General features: G+C 38.4%; 1 protein-coding gene across 3 annotated transcripts in view; it reads left to right on the top strand.

The window, feature by feature from the left end:
* The window catches only part of ARHGEF4 (Rho guanine nucleotide exchange factor 4), a 524,411-nt gene that overhangs the window by 249,932 nt on the left and 254,872 nt on the right, over positions 1–19,607 (top strand). For all 3 annotated transcript variants that reach the window (XM_074214904.1, XM_074214905.1, XM_074214906.1), the window contains one exon: positions 9,013–13,323. In XM_074214904.1, the coding sequence (XP_074071005.1) occupies positions 9,013–13,323 (4,311 nt within the window). The remainder of the gene's footprint in view (positions 1–9,012; positions 13,324–19,607) is intronic.

Here is a 19,607-nt window from a genome sequence, read left to right on the forward strand (position 1 = left end):
CTGCTGATCTTCCAAGTTTCTTTGGCTCAAAAATTGTTTCACTTTATCTTTTTTGCTGCTTCCAAGATTTGTTTTGCAGTGCTATTTTATGATTGTTTGGAAGTGAATATGGGAAAGTTATGACAATTTACTGCTAACTCCACCATCTTGGCTCCTGGAAGCCTCAGAAAAAGTTCCTCATATCATCTATTCCAACTCTCCTCCCTACTTCCCCATTTAACACATGAGGAAACTAGACTTTCACAAGAGGTGTTCTTGGTAGATTTAAGACTAGTGGCAAGATCTGATTCTAGTCCAAGGTTCATTCTGTTATAGGACCAAGATCTCTTATTCCCCAGAACACAGGATAGTACCCAGTGCTAGGTAAACCTAGTGAGCATTATAGCAATTTAAGTTTTACAATACTCTTTGCAAATCTTATCATATTCAATCTTCACAACAGTGCTGTGAGGTGGGTGCTGTTATGATCCCCATTTTACAGATAAGAAATCTGAGGCACAGAGTGATTAAATGATTTTCCCAAGGTCACCCAGCTAGTAATGTCTGAGGCCAAATTTGAATTCACAGCTTCCTAACTTTTAGTACTTCATTTAGTCTACTACACCATCTCCTTGTATAATTTTTTTTTGTTTAAGAGGGTAATAGGTGCTTAATAAATACTTGCAAATGAAAGAAATATAGCATAATCCTAACCAAACACCTCTCACTCTCATGTTTACTTTGTTCCTGTCCCACCATTCCAGAGAAAACCATCAATAAGAGCTCTCACCATAGGATTATAAAATCTTAGAATTTAGAATTGGGGTGAGGTAGGTAGTAAAATACACCTTAGAGATCAGTGCATCCTATTAGCGATGAGGAAACTGAGATTCAAGGAAAGAAAAGATTTCCCTCAGCACAAGGAATAAATTGTAGAGGCAGGACTAGAACCTCCATCCCCTGACCTTAGTCAGTGTATCAAGGGAGTAGCTTTCTCTTTTTATTTCTTCAGTGTAGGCTGAATAGTTTACTGCTTATATTGATGCTAGATGGGGCCACACTGGAGAATTCTGTGTCTCTCTGCACTTCCTTTCAGGAAAAGAGGATGGGAAGAAGGAGCACGTCATAACTGGTTTGGGCTAGATATTTATCTTTCTCTGTGGTGTGAGTAACTTCCATCCAGGACCTGCTAGAGAAGTAAGTAATGCCAGAGACCCTTACAGAGTAGTCTAGTAGTCTCAACTTCCAAGACTCCAGTGGTTTCCTGATGTTCTCTTCCCTAGTTTACAAGGACAAGTAGAATGGTCCCATTAAGCCTCAGCTTCCTCATCTATAAAACAGAGGTGGAACTAAGTAACCTCTTAGGTCTCTTCTAGCTCAAGTTTTGTGCTCCTATAATCCAATTATCCTCCAGGAACTGAATTAAGAGCTTGAACTTTGTCTACAACTAGGAATATCATTAAATTCAATCTTGAAACTTTAGCATAAAAACATTGGAGGGACATGAAATGGAAAATTAGATGGATCCTGAATAGCATCCTCCTCCTACTTTATAAACATAGAAACAAAAGTCACAGAGTGAGGAAATGATTTGTGATGAGAAATCAGAGGTCTGGAGGTTCTGAGTCTAATGATCATGTGAAAAAGCCCCTTCTCATATCTTATTTGAACATTTTTCATATGTCATTCATCTCAAAAGTAGACACTAGTTTAGTTTTGTCTTTTTATCTCTGGACAGAGCATAGTACCTGATACAAAAAAACACTGAATGTGTGTTTATTGAATGGATGAATAAATATACAGGTAGGTCGTTGTTTTAAAAAAGTCATTACATAAAAATTTAGACTTATGGAACTTATAGAGGCCACAGTATTAATTCCCTTTACAAAAGGTTTCACTTTAAATTTCTTTAAAGAAGGGGCTCCCCTAGAGTTTTCATGACCTGATTGCAATTCATTCATTTACTATTTGATAAAAAGGTTAGAGAAGGAAAAACAATTAGATATATAGTCAAAAAACATTTATTAAATGCCTAATATGTCCTAAGTACATTGCTTAACACTTGGAATACAAATACAAATAAAAACAAAGATATTCTTTACTCTCAAAGAACTTAAATCTATTGGGAGAAGATGGCATACAAAAGGAAACTGAAAAGAGGTGGAGGGGAAGTGGGTATATATTTTGAAGGATCATGATGGAGAGTTCAAAGAAATCCAAAAGCAGTGTAGCGAGAGGGAAATGGGGACAAAACTGGTGAACCCTCTTTTCAAACAGAAACTCAAGGGCTCATGGCCCTGCCCTTCCATTCGAAGGGTTCACTCAGAGGGGCAGAGGATACTGATAAGATGAGAACAACAGGCAGATTACTTCTTGTAGTATGAAGGATAGGGACTATATCTGTCATGTTATTGTTATGGGGAATGAGGAAATTCCCTCGACTATTATAGATCAGAACCTTCTCTGTAATTTAATAATTTTAGAGGGTTGTCTAGGACCCTGAAAGATTAAGTGACTTGCCCAGAGCTATGTAGCCAGAGATGGAACAAACTGGAGATCAGTAAGAAAAAAAAATCTAACTTATGCAACATATCTCTGAAGGCATAATATAAATCAATGGGAAAAGGGCTGATTTGTAAAGGTCAGTTTACATTACGTTAACTTTTTCAAAAGTATAGCTATAATATAGTATGGGATTTGCCTGCAACATTTACATGAATTGGATAAATGACTCCTAAGAACATATTAAACAAACATTCTTCTTTATTGACCAAAAAAACCCCCTAACTTGGTAGAATAACCACAGGAGGAAAGTCTCAGTGCCTAGTCAGTCAGGTGAAGAGAGAAATACTTAGTGATGATAGCAGAATCCACTGAGGGCTCAGCTACTCATCAATTTTCTCAGCTCCATGGTAACTGCCTGCTTGTCACCTGCATACTGATAATGTGTTTTATAGCCATATGGATTCTTGGGGGGGGGGGACCCTGAAAAACAGGCAGCCTTGGCCTTGTCTCTTCATCTCCTTTTGACTCAGGCTTCTTAGGACAGAAATCAGTATTGGTAACTCTCAAGGCAATGAAATCCATGATTCAACTCAAAACAAATGTTTATGAGTCTACTCTGTGTCCACCTCTGTCCTAAGTGCCAAATGTAAAAACAGAGAAAGAAGACCTTTTGAGGAACTTACTGGTAGGTTAAAAGAGGAGATAAAACAAGTTCTGAAGCAGGTGCTACAGATCATTTGTCAGGGATGTTATAGCAAAATTCCTACAAGTGCCTCAAAATTCAAGATTCTATATAAATCAAGTAGGTCTAACAAGGCTTAACCTGTATTGTTCAGGGATGTGCTGAGAAATGTTTTAAAACTGGCTCTTTGGGGAAAATATATGCAAGGTATAGTTTTAAGTTTAATGTATGTTATTAACATTTTCAAAAATTTCTTCGATCTTTTTTGTTGTTAGTCATTTTTCAATCATGAATGTCTCTTCTTGACCCCATTTGGGGTTTTCTTGGCAAAGATGCTGGAGTGGTTGCCATTTCCTTCTTCAGCTTCATTTTACAGATGAAGAAACTGAAGATTAAAGGGCTTGCTCAGAATCACATAGCTCATAAGTGTCTGAGGCAAACTTTGAACTTGTGAAGATGAGTCTTCCTGATTCCAAGCTCAATCTTCAGTCTAGACAGTCAATAAAACTGGATATTTTGGCAATCTGTGTAGCAAAAACCAGCTAGATGGTTCAGTCTTTCATTAAGAATAGGTTGGATTCTCACAAAGTTTGAAGACTGGAATTTCATGGAGCCAAGTTTCTTACTTGCAACATTTTAGTCCCATAGAATCCCCTGCATTCCTTGAGGAAGTTCTGAGGATGAGAACCATGCAGGACCACTGGGTCCCCAAATATCTTTACTCTGATTTCTCCCATGCTATTCCCCTAATAGCCAACAGCCACATTTCTACTATTATTAATAATTAAGGGTCACAATGATGTTTTCTTTAGGTGTCAGAACTGTTTCAGGGCAATTTTATACCTTCTTGTTTTCATCCTCACCATCTAATTATTCCTTAAATAAATTTGAGCCAGGGAGGGGACAGATGTTATAACCCCATTTTTATAAACAACAAATGCTGTCATAGAAAGTCTAAGAAGCTCAGCCAAAGTAGTACACTGAGTCAGTGTCAAAAAGCTAGTCCTTGTTCTACTGAAATGTTTCTCCTTCACTTCTAGGAGTAAGAACTGAGGCTTTTCCCAAGAAGAGGAAGAGCTCTTGGCTCTAAGTTAAAGAACCCTGCATTCTAGTTCAAACTCTGATGATTACAACCTCTGCAAGTTGGGGCAGGTTTCCAAACTTCTTGGAACCTCAGTTTCTTCAACTGTAAAATGGGGAAAACATCAACATTAAAAAATTGTCATGGGGGCATCTAGATGGTGTAGTGGATAAAGCACTGGCCTTGGAGTCAGAAGTACCTGGGTTCAAATCCGGTCTCAGACACTTAATAATTACCTAGCTGTGTGGCCTTGGGCAAGCCACTTAACCCCATTTGCCTTGCAAAAAGCTAAAAAAAAATTGTCATGGAGGTCAAGTGAGATAATGTAAATAGAGTGCTTTGTAAACTTTTGAAGATGTGAGTTGCTATTAATGAAATATTTTCCATTCCTTTGTGAATCCCTCCTGCCTATACAAAATGAAGATGGATAGTCTACAGTTTGTATTGCTCACTGGTTGTCTTAAAGGTGGGAATACTTTGTCTTCTCATCTTAGAGTGTGAGTTTTGTGAATATTGGAATGCTTTCCTCTCTTGTACCTTCCATAGTGCTCAGTAGAGGGCTGATCAATGCAAGTTAGCTCTCTTACAATTTACTGAATTGAATTGAATCTTCATGTAGACATCCTGAATCTTCTACAAACTTTAATGGTCTTTTGATTGGTCTTGATCGGTCCTGATCTTGTTCTGGGGCTATTTGGAAATCTAAAGGACTGTGTGTTAAAATGTGTGAGCATACTTGACTTATCTCCTTCTACATCATCAAGGCAGGATCCACCCACTCTGACCAATTAGTTACTATTTGCTGAAGAGATGAAGGAATGATCTGGAAGGTCATAGGTCAACTTGTAGATTCTCCTCTAGGAAGGGTATAATTTGGATCATCAGAGAAGAGAGGACTTAATCTTAGGACTATTACAGAAGGCACCTAGATCATGGATAGATTTTTAAATGTCAAGGGGAAGCCTGTTCCTTCTAGTCAAATCTCTGTTTCTGCTAGTCTGATTCTACTCAGGGCCAGTGGCTCCCACTTAGATGGTTCCAAGAGGTCTGCATTAAAAAGTCTTTAATGGCACCTTAAGCAGTAAATAATTTATAATTATTACATAATGTAAAATTTAATTTGGAGCATTTTTTGAGCAAAAATTATTATTGTAGCTATTATAAGCACTTAGCTGAATAATCTAAAAGAGAGCTTGTAAAATTACTGTTGGAGTTTCGAACACTTTTTTTTTCTTGTTGTTGAAAGGGGTTTATAAAATAACATTGTGAATCACTGCACTAAGATAAATTCTAGGTTCTAGAAACATTGGACAACCTGTACTTCCAAATCTTATTTTCCATCCTTTCCTAGTTTCACCATTCCCTCATTTCAACTCAATCTCTCACAGGAAAGGTTTACCAAAGGCCTGATGATCACGAGAGAAGAGTGAGTATAAAAGAATATGGGAATAGTGGAAGAAGAGTACTGCTGAGACACAAGAAACAATCATATTTAGAGCCCAATCAGTAATCTTCTCCTTCCATTCTCTCATCTGAGAGTTGACCTCAGCATCATGAAATGTGCCCACTCACTTCTGCCATCAGAGCCATGCCTGTAGGAATTCTTTGAAGTTTTTTAAAATTGATTTAACAAACATTTATTGATTATTTCTTTTGTGCAATGCATGTACCTACAATTTTTTCTGAGTCTGTCTCTCCATCTCTCTCTGTCTCTGTCTCTGTCTCTCTCTCTCTCTTTCTCTCTAGTGTTATAGTCATTGAGTTATAGATTTAGAGTGACTAAAAAGACCTTATAAATCCAGTCCACTTGATATCTCTTTTTTAAAAGCCACAAACTTGATGCTTCATGTAGAGATCCTGAATCTTCTACAAACTTTAATGGTCTTTTGATTGGTCTTGATTGGTCTTGATCTTGTTCTGGGGCTATTTGGAAAAATATAGCTTCTAAAGGCACAATATTCTTAACCAAACCTTTCCCTTATCTTAAAGAAAACAGGCACAACTAGATCAGATTACTGCAAATAATGAATCCCCTGAGCTGATTACATTTGATTTGTATATGTGTTTTTCCATGGGGCTGAAATCAATTATCCTATTTTATATAATTATAACTTTTAATAATATTAATTTGAAAACATGCATCACTTCAGGAGATTCATTATTTTCACTAATTGTGGCCTGGCTATATGCAAAACTGAACTAACAAGCAACAAAATCTGATAGCATATGTAACATTTTATACTAATAGTCCCCTACCTCCCTACATAAAAGTGAGTTAGATCTTCAATGCTCTCTGTTGCTGAGTGGACATTCTGAACATTCCCATAAAATACACAATAATATTTATATTTAGAATAAAATTTCAAATTTGACTGCAAATAGCAGGTTTGTTAGTAATAGGTATCACAATGATCCAATTGTAACTCAGCCTTTATCCTTTGCCAGTGCCACAAATAATTGCTTTGTTGGGTTAAATAAAAATCTATAGAACTCAAACTTCCGATCATTGATAACAAAGTTCTAACTTTAAATAATAGTAACAAAGGCAAGCATAAAAGTTTCTTCCTTCAAAAATCTGATTGCAAATAGCAAAAAATAAAATTCCAAATATATATATATATATATATATATATATATATACATATATGGTTTTATATGTATGTAGATTTAGAGCTAGATAGATAAAAATTGGCACCCTGGACAGTATTACTCACACATATGCTCTGGTCCCATAAGGCAGATGTATATAATAATTTTTCAAAAAAAGGGACAGTTTACCACTTGAATTCTCTCCCTAGAGTTATAGCTAAAAGGAATCTGATTTACTTTTTTAAACATGGTCAATACTTGTTTACTTTTCAGAAAGGGGGATTTAGGGGACAAAGAACATAACCAAAGAATTTCTACATCCTGGTGAATAATGATTTCTCCCAAGTATATTCCCTGCCAGAGCTGAAGCTTGGACCCCTACTTCCCAATTGAATTGTCATTTATACAAAGTCAGAAAATTTGTGCATTTATGAAAACAGGAAGAACATGGAATAATCAAGAAGACTGTAAAACAGTTTCATAAAATCATTTTCCTTTAAAGTTTTTTTCCTCCCTTTATCCTTCTGTTTTTAGTGTATCTAAACAATCCATATTTTATATATTTTTTATATTAATCACCTTCCTCCCTCTCCTCATCCTTCATTGTCACTTATATTTGGGTTTGAAATGAGGAAGAAGAAACATGGGTGCCACAGACAGAACGAGACTAGTGGAGAGACATCCAGTCTACTTACCTTCTTAGTATCCAATTAAGAATTGTATGGGCTTGCTGTAACAGTTAGGTCCACATAGGTAATGACTACTGAATATGACTTAGTAGGGTGTCATCATCAAGCCAGGAAGAAAAAAAAACAGGGTCCTTTCAGAGTCCAGAACACCACAGTCCATGATCAGTTTCTTTCTCAACTCTGACACATTCAAGAAGAATCATCTCTGTTCCCAAGAACCCAAACTGGTAATTGTAAATAATCTGAGTTCAGCTGACTTTTAATGTTCTTCTCATTTTTCTTCTTGCAGAAGACAAAGGGTTAAATGGAAGAAGGATCCAAGCATTTTTCAATCACCTCCTATGTCTTAGGCACTATACTAAGAGAATAACAATTATTTCATATAAGTCTCACAAAAACTCTAGGAGTTTTGTGATTATCCCCATTTTACTGTTGAGGAAACTGAGATTAAGTGACTTGACCAGGGTCACACAGCTAGTAACTGGTGCTGAACTGAACTCAGATCTTCCTGACTTGACCTAGCTTTCTATCCACTGTACCTCTTAGTTGTCTTACAAAAGGTATCCTGAGAGGGGACTTCATTGTTCTCTTGTTTCTGTTTTACTCTTCCTGACCATAATACTCTTTTCATATTTTTCCTAAATTCTTTACCATGATATTCCATTATATTAATATACCACAATTTATTTAAACACTCCCAAAAACTGCACAAAAGATGACCCACTACATTTTCTCTAGATTTTCTGATTACTACTAGGTCTAGTGCTTTTCTAAGATCAGAGTAGAAGGAAGGTAAGTGAGGATGTTCTACTTCCTCCAACTCTACCATCTTGACTGATTCCCATCTCAGAAAAAGCACTGAGCATTATATATGTCTTATACACAGGCTTGCCCTCTAATTATCAACCAAATTGAGTAACATGTCATACAATTCATAACTGTTTATATGATTAAAGATGAAACTTGTCCATCAAAGGAAGAAAATAAGCAAATTATTATAGTGTTATTTTTACTTTTCTGTTCCAAAACTCTTTTGTTAAAAATAAAGACATTGTATTTATTTCACATTAGGGAGCAAGGCTCAAAAAATTTTTCTGTGCTTAGGGTCCTTAGCTTAGACCAAAACTAACCTTGCCATTTTCTTAAAAATTAGCCAGAATTCTGTCTTTAGCCATAATATATGCTACAACAATACTTCCACCTATGTTGATTGTTTTTTATGTGATTTTACCTTGAGGTATTTTTTTTCTTTTCCATATATTTGGATCCGGTTCTGCCACACATTTACTATGCATTCATTAATTAACCTGTTTCCTCATCAATAAAATGCAATTATTAATAGCTGTATCTTGCTTTGCAAGGGTACAAAGGAGTAATGAGATGTTTCTGAGTCTCCCTGACCTCCTCATAAAGGAAGGGACAACATAAGTATATAGTGGTCTGCCTGAGCATCTATTTATTTCTGAATCCTTTTCTTTTGTTTTCAGACGCCAGAGCCAACAGAGCCTTCAACAGGTGACATTGAGTTGGAAGACAATCAGCTTCTCTCTTCCACAGTGAATGTAGACAAGCAAAGGTTGAGCCAGGAAACTGATGAGGATTATTTTGAGACCCAGTCTCATCAGAGTGAGTGTCCATCGGATGTAAAAACTGAGCCATTTGAGAGCGCTTCTGATAACGACTCAATTCCCAGTGACATCACAGCAGAAACCTGTCCCAGTTCACATTTCCCAGCTTGTGAGAAGGAAGCAACATGCGATGTGCCTTCAGATTTGGGGGCAGCCAATTCACCTCAGGAATTTCATCTGGCTGATACTCAGGGGCTTGGGACAGAGCAACACATGAAGTTGCCACCTGACTTAAAGAGATCTACCTGTATAGGTGAACTCATATTCTCTGAGGGAACTGAGAAAGGACAGACAGAAGAGACAGAACTGTCCAGCTTAGAGCAAGACTCTGAGTCTCCTTTTGAATCTCTGTTGATAAGCATCCCTCTCCAAACTGACATTGGCTCTGGAAGCAGAAAAGAGGATGGTAACCTCTCACCAGCCAAGGAAATCACAGAGAAAAGTCCTACAGTGATATCAGACTCTCCTCTTGAAGACTCCAAATCAGAAAGCTTCTTGAGGGCTCCAGCATCCCATCTGTTTCCTTTTTGGTCCTGCAAATGGGGCCGGAGTTTATCAGATAGTTCCCTTGAGAAAAACAGACTTGAACCCAAAAGGAGCAAAGAAGAATTGGCACCACATCTTTGGCTTGGGTCAGTGTCCCACATAGGTTGTCCCAGGAGGAAATTCTATAATAGTGAAATCTCTTTATTTTCAAGAACAAGGAAGAAAATTCCAGGGACAAGAGGAGAAACAGATTTCCTCAGGTGCCCATTCTGTCTAAATCTGCCCAAATGGCCTCCTGTCAGAAACCCTAACATCCTACAGACTAAACTATGGTACAGTGTTCCAGAAAATATTGGTTCTCAAAACAAGACTATTGGTTCTCAAAAATCTTCAGAATACCAGTGTCAGTGTCCAAGTGTACTTAGGAGAACCGCTTCTATAGTAAGCTTCCCCACAGGACATCCTGAGGGCCTCAGGAGAAAAGAATTTTTCAAGTTTGGGAACCATTCTAAGGAAGCAAAAAAAGTGGAGCAAGTTCTAAGGATCCACATCACTAGTCCTGGTGCCTGCCTAGACCCTGAACCCAGCCAGCTCCCACAGCTACCCACTGCTTCCCAAAGGGGTGATACTGACCTAGAGGATCAGCCAGACCTCCATGGTTTTAATTTAGAAAAGGGCCTGTTTGGGGAAGACCTCAAGCTGAAAGGCTGGTCAGGACATGATTCAGAGCAGTGCCAGATTTCTACACACCCCACGTCAGAGTCCTTGAGCATCAATGCTGAGAAACTGCCTGCACCCACCAATTGCAGGTCTAAACACGACAGAGAAACTCGTGAGTTGCTTCGTGGTATTGATGCTACCTCCAAAGCTGCCAGTGTGGATGATAAACAAAAGCATCCTGTAGATATTTCTGTCAAGACAGGAAATCAAGCTGGTAATTATACAGCAAAGGATGTTCCAAGTGAGAAAATAAGTCTCTCCACTAACCTCAAACAAATTGAGCTTCAATCCTCAAGCCATTGGAGCAAGAGTGTGGCCTGGGTAGGGGATAGAGACCCGATGGGTTGTTCTGGTCTGAATCTGAGTTCAGATGATCCAGAGACCACACTGAAATCAAGAGAAAGAGACATTGCAAAGGAAGCAGATGAAGTTATTGCATCAGATCCCAGCTGTAGAAACAGGGAATCAGGAGACTATTCTGATGTGATTGGAACCCCTTTGCCAGAAGCCAGCACTGAGGACAAAGCCTATGCTTCTGGATCAGCTGATAGGACCACACCCCCTCCAGTTTTCCAGCAGCCTAAGGCCAAGACAAATACTAAGGGCAAATCAGGACTCATCATTATAGCTGTGGAGCAGAAGGGTTTGCAAGCTACCAGGCGGAAACCAAATCCTACAAATTTTGTTTCAGAAATTTGTCCAAGTAAGACCCATGAAAGTTTCCAGGATGAAAACTCTGGATCATCTGGTGATGCCAGCTCATCTTTCTGTGGGCTTAATAGGGCTGAAGAAGTAGAAACTGATGACAGTGAATGTGGACATGAATCCACTATCACAGAAAGCAAAAATGATGCACTGATTGTGAATGTGCTCAGAGAGAACACAGACTGGGGACAACAGGTAGCTGAGGAAATAGCCTTGGAAGTAACTCAGGTGTTTGATGCTGCCCAGGAGGAGGAGCCCCAGGATGATATTAACTTGCTTTTGGAAGGAACACAGGGAAATGATTCAAGCATCCTAAGGACTGAATCCTTCCACTCAGAGAGGCTAAACGGGAATATTGATGACGGACTTAATGATAACTCTGAAGGGGAGCCACTGGTTGATAGCCAGAACTCAGGGGCCAGACTTCATACAAAGCAAGTGGATTTAGCTCTAGAGAAAGAGAATGAACATGACATCTGTGTGGCTCATTTGATTCTGGAGGAGACAGATGTCATTCAAACATCTGGTTGTCTGAATCTGTCTGATGCAACCTTGGGAGACACAACTAATGCAGAAATTACTCCCAAAGGGGAAGGAGTTGAAAGGGAGAACCAATATTTGAGGTCACTGAGCCCTGGTGATGATTTTCCTAATACAGAAACCAACCTGAGCTCTATCTTAGAGGAAGGAGAAGCTGATGAACATAACCATAGACTCACAGTGCCTGAGTCTTCTAGTCTAGAAAAAATTTTAGATCCAACTAGTTCTGAACTACTTGACATTAGTTTTGGCAATATCAGCTGTGAAGACCTGGAGGCACCTTCCCATCATCGTTTGGGAAGTAACTTCAGTCTCTCTAAAGTTTCAAAAGGAAACAAGACTGGAATAACTGGAAGGCCCTCCAAGTTTCTTGTTTTTTCCAAAATGGCCTCCTTTAAGAAAAATAAAACCTCAGGGGTTGAAAATATTTTAGGTAACAGTACCCGCATCAGCAAGATAAAGGTAGATGATCCAGAAGTAGGCAAAAATGATGGTATGCAGCAGGGCCCTCAAGCATTGAATCCTGACTTGTCCACTGTAATTACCCTGAGCAAGGAAAGCGGCACCTTGGAATTTTCAGATGATGAAGAATTCAATGAAAAAGGTCCATTTAATAGGATTAGTTTAAGGAGGGCTTCTGGGCCTGGCAGGATTCCTTTAGAAGACTTAGACATGACTGTTCCCTATCCAAGTGTAAAATGTGATAGAGAAGGGGGAGGAGAAAAAGGAGGCAGATTAAGCTTAACAGAAAATAATGATATGGAGATACCAGAAGATTTCCCTACCAGACGGTTATCTTCTGAAAGTAATGAATCAAAACGATTCAAAAGCACAGAAAAAAAAATCAGAACAAGGTTGGCTCTTGCTCATAAATCCTTTTCTAACTTCTTTGAGCCTAAAGGTCCAGAGAAGGACAATGCTGACCAGAGTTCTAGATGTTCCCTTAAGATTGAAAAGGAGAAGACCAAAGTCAGACAAAGCTCCTGGAAGACACTACTGAAAGGCAAAGAAAGTGATGGAATAAGAAGGCCATCCTTAGTGAGCCCCACTCACCCTCGGGAAGTCCTGAGATCTCCAAGTTGTCCCCTGCAAGGAGTCAGTGACGAGAGTGAAAAACTAACCAAGAACAAGGATGGGCAGTCCAAGGAGCAGGTCTTTCTAAGTGTTTCTGATGTCCCTCTGCAAGTCCCCTGCTCTGCTATGACAGCAATGGATTTAGTATCACCAGATCAAAGGAGAAAAAGTGAACCAGCCATCAAATGTATGACCAACCAAGAAAGTGGAGAATTCCTGCAGACAATGGGTAGTAGTCTGGCTATCTTTCCTGAGGAAGCCTGGCTGAAATCACCTGGCAGTCCCCCAATCCATCACCTCACATCCCTTAGCTATCCTTGCTCCCCTGTGTATGACAGCAGGGACATGCCCTGCAAGCCTATGAGTCCTAAACCCCAGAGCCCCAGGCCCAATGCTCAGCGTAGAAGCTTCCAATACTCTGGAAGGGTCAATGCCATCTCCATGATTTCTTTGGGGAACTGCTATAATACAGATGGCAGTTCTGAGGCTCCTGAGAGGCCAAAGACCCTCAAACCCCGAGCCACTTTCCTACTTTCCTTGCATGACCTGGACCATGAGAGCCAAAAGGAAGAGAGTGGGAAAAGCACCCTATCCCAGGGCAGCCTGGCCACAGCATCCTCTACTCAGGAGGTCCTGGAAAATAAGGTGAGCACTCCACAAAATCACACTTACCCACTGTGCATCTCACTTCTAGATGAATATGCATTGTTTTATAAAATCTGTTTTTTTATAATGAATGAGAGTTCAAATCTAGACCCAAAGAAAATAAAAAATGTCACATAGAGACAGCCCTATGGACCACCCAACCATGAATTAGGTAGAATTGCATCTAATCAAATTAGATTTTGAACAGAGTACAATGCAGTGCAATAAAAGAACTTAGAACTTTGAGGCTTAAGAGTTGAGATAAAACCTTAATTATTCTGCTTACAGGCTATGTGACTGTGGGCAGGCCATGTAGTCTATCTGAACCCAGTTCTCCCATCAGTAAAATAGAATGCTACTTAGATTATCTACCTCACAGGATTCTTATGAGGAAAGCACCTTGTAAAAAGTAGCATATAAATGTGAGTTATTAAAATTTATTAAGCACTTATCTAGGGCCTAACTCTGTACTAAGTATGGTAAATAGCTACAGGAGAAGAGTAAATCATCATCTTTCCCTCCACTAACTTATAATCCATCTGAGGAGACAAAAATAACACATATAAAACAATTTAGGCCAATGAATATGACTGATTTCTGGCAAGATTCAATAACATGACTAAAAAGATTGTTTGTGTGTGTGTGTGTGTGTGTGTGTGTGTGTGTGTGTGTGTGTGTGTGTGTGTGTACTTGCATGCACACACACTTATGAGAGCAGGGATCATAAAGAGCCTGGCAACATGGTTTCATCAATATTGTTTAGCCTCCCTGAGGGCAGGGACTATTTTATATCTGCCTTTATATCCCTAGGACTTAGATATAACAGATATATAATTAATACCTGTAGAATATAAAAAACAGATTATGAAAGACTTAACTTGTTTCCTTTTGTTGACAGGACAGCTAGGTAATGCAGTGGATAGAGATCTGGAACTGAAGTCAGGAAGACCCCTCCCTGAGTTCTAATCCAACCTTAGACATAAATTATGTGACCCTGGGCATGTCATTTAACCCTGCTCCCCTCAGTTTCCTCAGCTATCAAATGAACTAGAGAATGATATGTCAAACCACTTCAGTATATTTGCCAAGAAACTCCCAAATAGGGCTATGGAGGGTTGGGCACAACTGAAAATCAAGTATAAAATAAATAGGTAAATTAGAAAAATCATAAAAATAATGATAACATTTTAAGGCTTACAGCAAATACTATCTTAGTTGATCCTCACAACAACCTACTAGATAAACACAATTATTATCCCCATTTTATAGTTGAGGAAACAAAAACAAATGAAAGTAAAATGACTTGCCCAGGGTCAAACAGCTAGTATGCATCTGAGATCAGATGTCAGCTTAGGCCTCTCTGACTCTAGGCCAGCTTTCTATACATTGCACACCAGTTGATTTTTCCTTTGTAACAGTCATGGTGATAAACACTGAAAAAAAAGAAATCCATAACCCCAAGGAGCTTATATTCTAATGGTGTAGACCATGAATGGAGAATCTTTTTCCCATCAAGGGCCATTTGGCTCTTTATAACATCATTTGTTGGGGGGGGGGGGTGGAACACATTTTAGAATGTCAGAAACTGGCTCAGTGACCTGTAGTCTTCAGATTCAATTTTCTTCCCACTTATGACATTGGCTACCTCATTTGGTGAAGTTCAATACTGGAATACTTCTTTCATTATCCACAACTTCCAAAGATAATGAGCAATGGCTCAGCAATCACCTCTTTTAATTTTTTCAGTGCCCTAGGTCCATTTGGACCTGGTGACTTGAACTTGACAGAGGCAGCATGTGCTCTCTTGGGTTTCAAATCCCCAATAGCCATTTTTTTGGTTGTATTCTTCCCCACTCTAATTAATAGAAAAAAGAAAAAGAAGTTAAGCAACTTACCTTTGTCCATTGTTTGTTATCATTATCCCAAGCAACTTGAGCAATGGAATTATTCCTTCTTATCCCCGCCCCCCCAATGTAGTTTAAAACCTCTTTTTTGTCATTGATTTTCCTCATCATCTTCTTTCAGGAAATTTTTCAGTTCAGTACTCCTAACATTCTATCTTAAAGGACCATGTCACACTTTTCAATTCATTCACAGTTTTAGCTATCATTGCTTCCAGCTTTTCTACATTTAAAAAATATTTCCTTGAATATATAATATATGGGATGTGTTACATATTAAATATATTATATAATCCTTTATTGAATATATAATAATAAGTTCCTTGTGTATCCATGCTAGTCTATTGAGATAACTCCCTTTTCTCCCTTGTTAAAAATGATTTCCCTTTGTGTTTTTAGAGTTTCAATCACTGAGGGCCTACTGAGAGGCTGATGTCCTCTACAGAATTTTAGTTCATGGAAACTAAATCATAGGAACCTATTCTTTCTCTGAATCCATGATTTTTCCACTAAATCTCTGCATGTTAGGCTACTTCTGACTTTGTTCTTCTCTATCACAAAATACCAAATGAAGTGATTCTTCTCTCTCTAAGGCTCCCATCATTTTTGGCTCAGTAAACTAGTACTTTTTAATATTGAGAATTAGATCCAAATTAAAGGGACCTTTTAAAGGATGAAACTATCATTAGAGAAGTCAAAAAAGGAATTAATTCACTTCTCTGTATTTTGCAGATACTGAGCTTCAGTAGATATACAGATAATGGAAGTCTCTATCACTGCTATCACACTACTAGACTTGTAATTTGTTGATCAAATGATGAAATTTTTTCCTTAGGAGATGATTTTTAAAAATAATGCTTAATTAGAAATTTAACTTCAGACATCAATATGTCCAATTAAACTTACTTAGCAAATATTTACATTTATAAATTGGTTGATTTCAATGCATGACATTTTTTTCAGTCTTAATGACCAAGTCCTCATTAAGATTTTCTTTTCATTTATCTTCATTCTCCTTTTCTCTTGTCTAGTTGTGGTTATTATATATTCAATTCTTCTGTTTCGGTCTTTTTTTTTGCTTTGCATTATTTCATAATAGTCTTTCTAGATTTCTTTGTACTCCTCATTCAGTGGTCTTATTGTAGAAATACACTAAAGGAACATGATTTATTTAACCCTTCATACATTCTCCTTGCTTTTTCATTATCTTCATTTTTCTTTTATCTAGTGTAGTTAGTATATACACTTTAATCTGTTTTTACCTTTTTTTTTGCTTTGTTGTATTATTTTAAAAATGGCCTTTCCAGATTTCCTCATTTTCTCCATACATTGGCCTTATTGTAAAATTGCATCAAAATTTTATGTAAATATTCACATACAACAGACATTTAGGGAGCTTCTATTTTTTTGGGTATAGCCAATACTACCATAATCACCCTCTGTAAATAAAAGAAATAATCTGGATTTGGAGTCAGATAGACCTTGATTCACAACCTGATTCTTCTATTTCTATCTCTATGACCTTGGAAAATCACTTAAGTTCTGGGTCTTAGTTCCCTCATTAATAAGTTAATTGGACTAGAAGTCCTCTAACTTACCTTTTGCTTCTAAATTCATGGTCTTTGAAAAGACTGCTTTTTGTTAGAGCACTTTAAAGGGTATATTTATTATTGACAGTGAAATCCCTGAAGTAAAAGGTTTGATTATTTTTATAGCTTTTACTATATACTGTCGATTTGTTTTTCAAAAAGCAAAGTCCATCAGCAAATAGTAGGACCTTCAGTGTCAACTCAAAATGATGAAAACTCCTAGAACTTTAGACCCTGTAACAAGCCACTGGTTAAGATTTAGGGGGGACTCCTCATCTCATACCCTGTCTTTGGAAACTTAACCCAATCCACAGGACCAGGACATTGAAATAGAGGAGTCTTGTATTTTGCCAGGAAAATCTAAAAGTGTCCATATACACAGATGAAGAAATTCAGCAGACATATAACTATATATGAGAGGGAAGAAAATAAATAAAAATGAACTCAATCCAATGCAAAGCCCTTTGGGGGGAATAGGCAGGTAATTCGGAGAGTATGTGAATGCTCCCTCTTGTGGCTGCTCTGAAGAATGCTGTCTGAATATAGCAAGAAAAGGCTTTCTATGACCCAGGAATTAGCCAGCATCTTCTGTCCATGTGAGGCCTCCCCATTGTCTGTACTGTTACACTATGAAAGAGAAGTGAGGTGAATTGAGCTAAATTAAATTGAAATAATGGGGGGTGATTTGCTAAAAATCTATTAGGGTATGTTAGGATTCATTGCTAGAACTGAAAGTGCTTCATGGAAGAATTAGATGATCTAATCTATATTGAAAGCAGTTTTGGGGGATTTTAAAAAACAGTCCTGAGGCAGTTAGGTGGCACAGTGGAGCTCTGGAGCTCTGGAGTCAGGAGGACTTGAGTTCAAATCCAGCCTTGAGTTCAAATGCGGTCTCAGATACCTAATAATTACTTAACTTGGGCAACTCAATTAATCCCATTGCCTTGCAAAGTAATTTTATTGGTATAGAGTGAGGATATTTCATTTACTCATATTCCCAAACCCATACAGCAATTCATAATCTTAGAAAGTTGCCTGGGACCCTGAAGATGAAGTGATTTGCCCAGAGCCACATGGGCAGTATGTGATCTGAGGTCATATTTAAATTTAAACCTGCCTGATTTCAAAGTCAGCTCTACTATTCTTCTGACTGTTGAAAGGAATAAATCCTTTTATCTGATACCTTTAAGGGAAGGCTGCAAAAGGATGGTCATGTGAATAACCTAGAGACACCTAAGGAAGCAGGAGACAGGAACAAGGAGGAAAGGGTATTAAGAGCAGTCCAATGAGCCCTCACTGTGGGATGACACCTCTAAACCACAAGTCCCCCAGACTTCTCACACTGGAGCTGGAATTGTTTCCAAAGCAAGTCTGGGAAGACATAAGAAAGAGATGGCACCAGGAGCATCACCAAGGAAGCTCAGACATTAGTGTCTTTAGGCATGGCAGACTGAGGAAGAACATGATAGATTGGCATGCTTGGGTCCATGCTTCTGGGCAGTTCTGGCAGCTCAGAAAGTCAGGGCAGCTATGGTGGCGTGTTCTGATTAGGCAAAGGCTCCCATCCAAGTGAGTCTGAGCAGTTTTTCACCCCTGAACTTATAACCAAGGAGCTGTAGATCAGATAGGAATTTTGGTATTTTCTAACCCAGAGTGTTCCAAATACAGAAGCTTACAAATGGAGGGAGTCCTAGAAGGGTTAAGCAGAGGGGTGGGTTTACCAGATAGGAGGCAAAGACTAAGCAATTTTTTAAACCTAACTATTTATCTTTTAAGTTATCTCTTTCTTTACCTCACCTTCATTTCTGACAAAATACTTTGTCTTCTCTGCCCATTAGTTCAATAGTCTGGATCTGATACTGTGGGGAGGGTCTTCCCCACCTGTAGTCCCTCACCTCACCAATGAAGGGAGAAAGGTATAGCTGTTTTTATTTCTTCTTCAGAGAGAAGCTTCATGACAGGGAATAGAGAATCTCTTGGACAGAGAAAGGTTAGGTCACAACAGATTGAGGCTTTTTCAGAACATGATAGCATGTCAGCATCACCCTCACCCTATCAGTTCCAAACCCACTAATGTGATTAATGAGAGACTTTTTCATTAAGATTTTTACAGCACAGTCTAAGTTTTTTGTTTTTAGATTTTTTTTAACTATGAGAGAATAACATATATTTGTGAGACAGAAATCGAACATTTATAGGTGTTTGAAAGGTAGGGTCTACATTGGGAATTTCCTCTCTTTTAGGGTTTAGGTACTTTTGATTCTAAAGGAAGAAAAACCTGGTTGCTCTAGCAGCCTTCCCATGGGATTGGAGGTATACTGTGCAGGGAGGAAAGTGGAAGCCTGACCCTCTTCATTCTCCAATTCAGGATCATTTGGTATGGATACAGAAATGAGTGGGGGTAGATAAGAGACAGGACAGGATTGAAGGTGAGGAGCTTTGGCCGTACTCCCCTCCCATAACTATCTAACTCTTTTACACATGATTAGAATATAGAATATTGAACCTGAGTTGCTTAGAGATCATTCAGTCTAGTCCCTTCATGGTATAGATGAGGAAACTGAAGTCCAGAGAGGGAAGTGACTTAACCAAAGTTGCACAAGAAATTGCATCTAGTTGAATTGATGCAAGAGCTCCAAAAGAATTTTTGCTCTAAGCTCTGGATTCCTCAGCTTTTCTTTAGGAGGTCTCCAGTTATTAATTCTGGCACTCCTACCATGAAAGAAATGTCATATTGGACTGAGAGATTAAGTAATTTTCTCAGGACCACATGTGCTAATATTAAAGCAATAGA

Source organism: Macrotis lagotis, chromosome 1 (assembly GCF_037893015.1).
Source record: "Macrotis lagotis isolate mMagLag1 chromosome 1, bilby.v1.9.chrom.fasta, whole genome shotgun sequence".
NCBI classification, from domain to species: domain Eukaryota; kingdom Metazoa; phylum Chordata; class Mammalia; order Peramelemorphia; family Peramelidae; genus Macrotis; species Macrotis lagotis.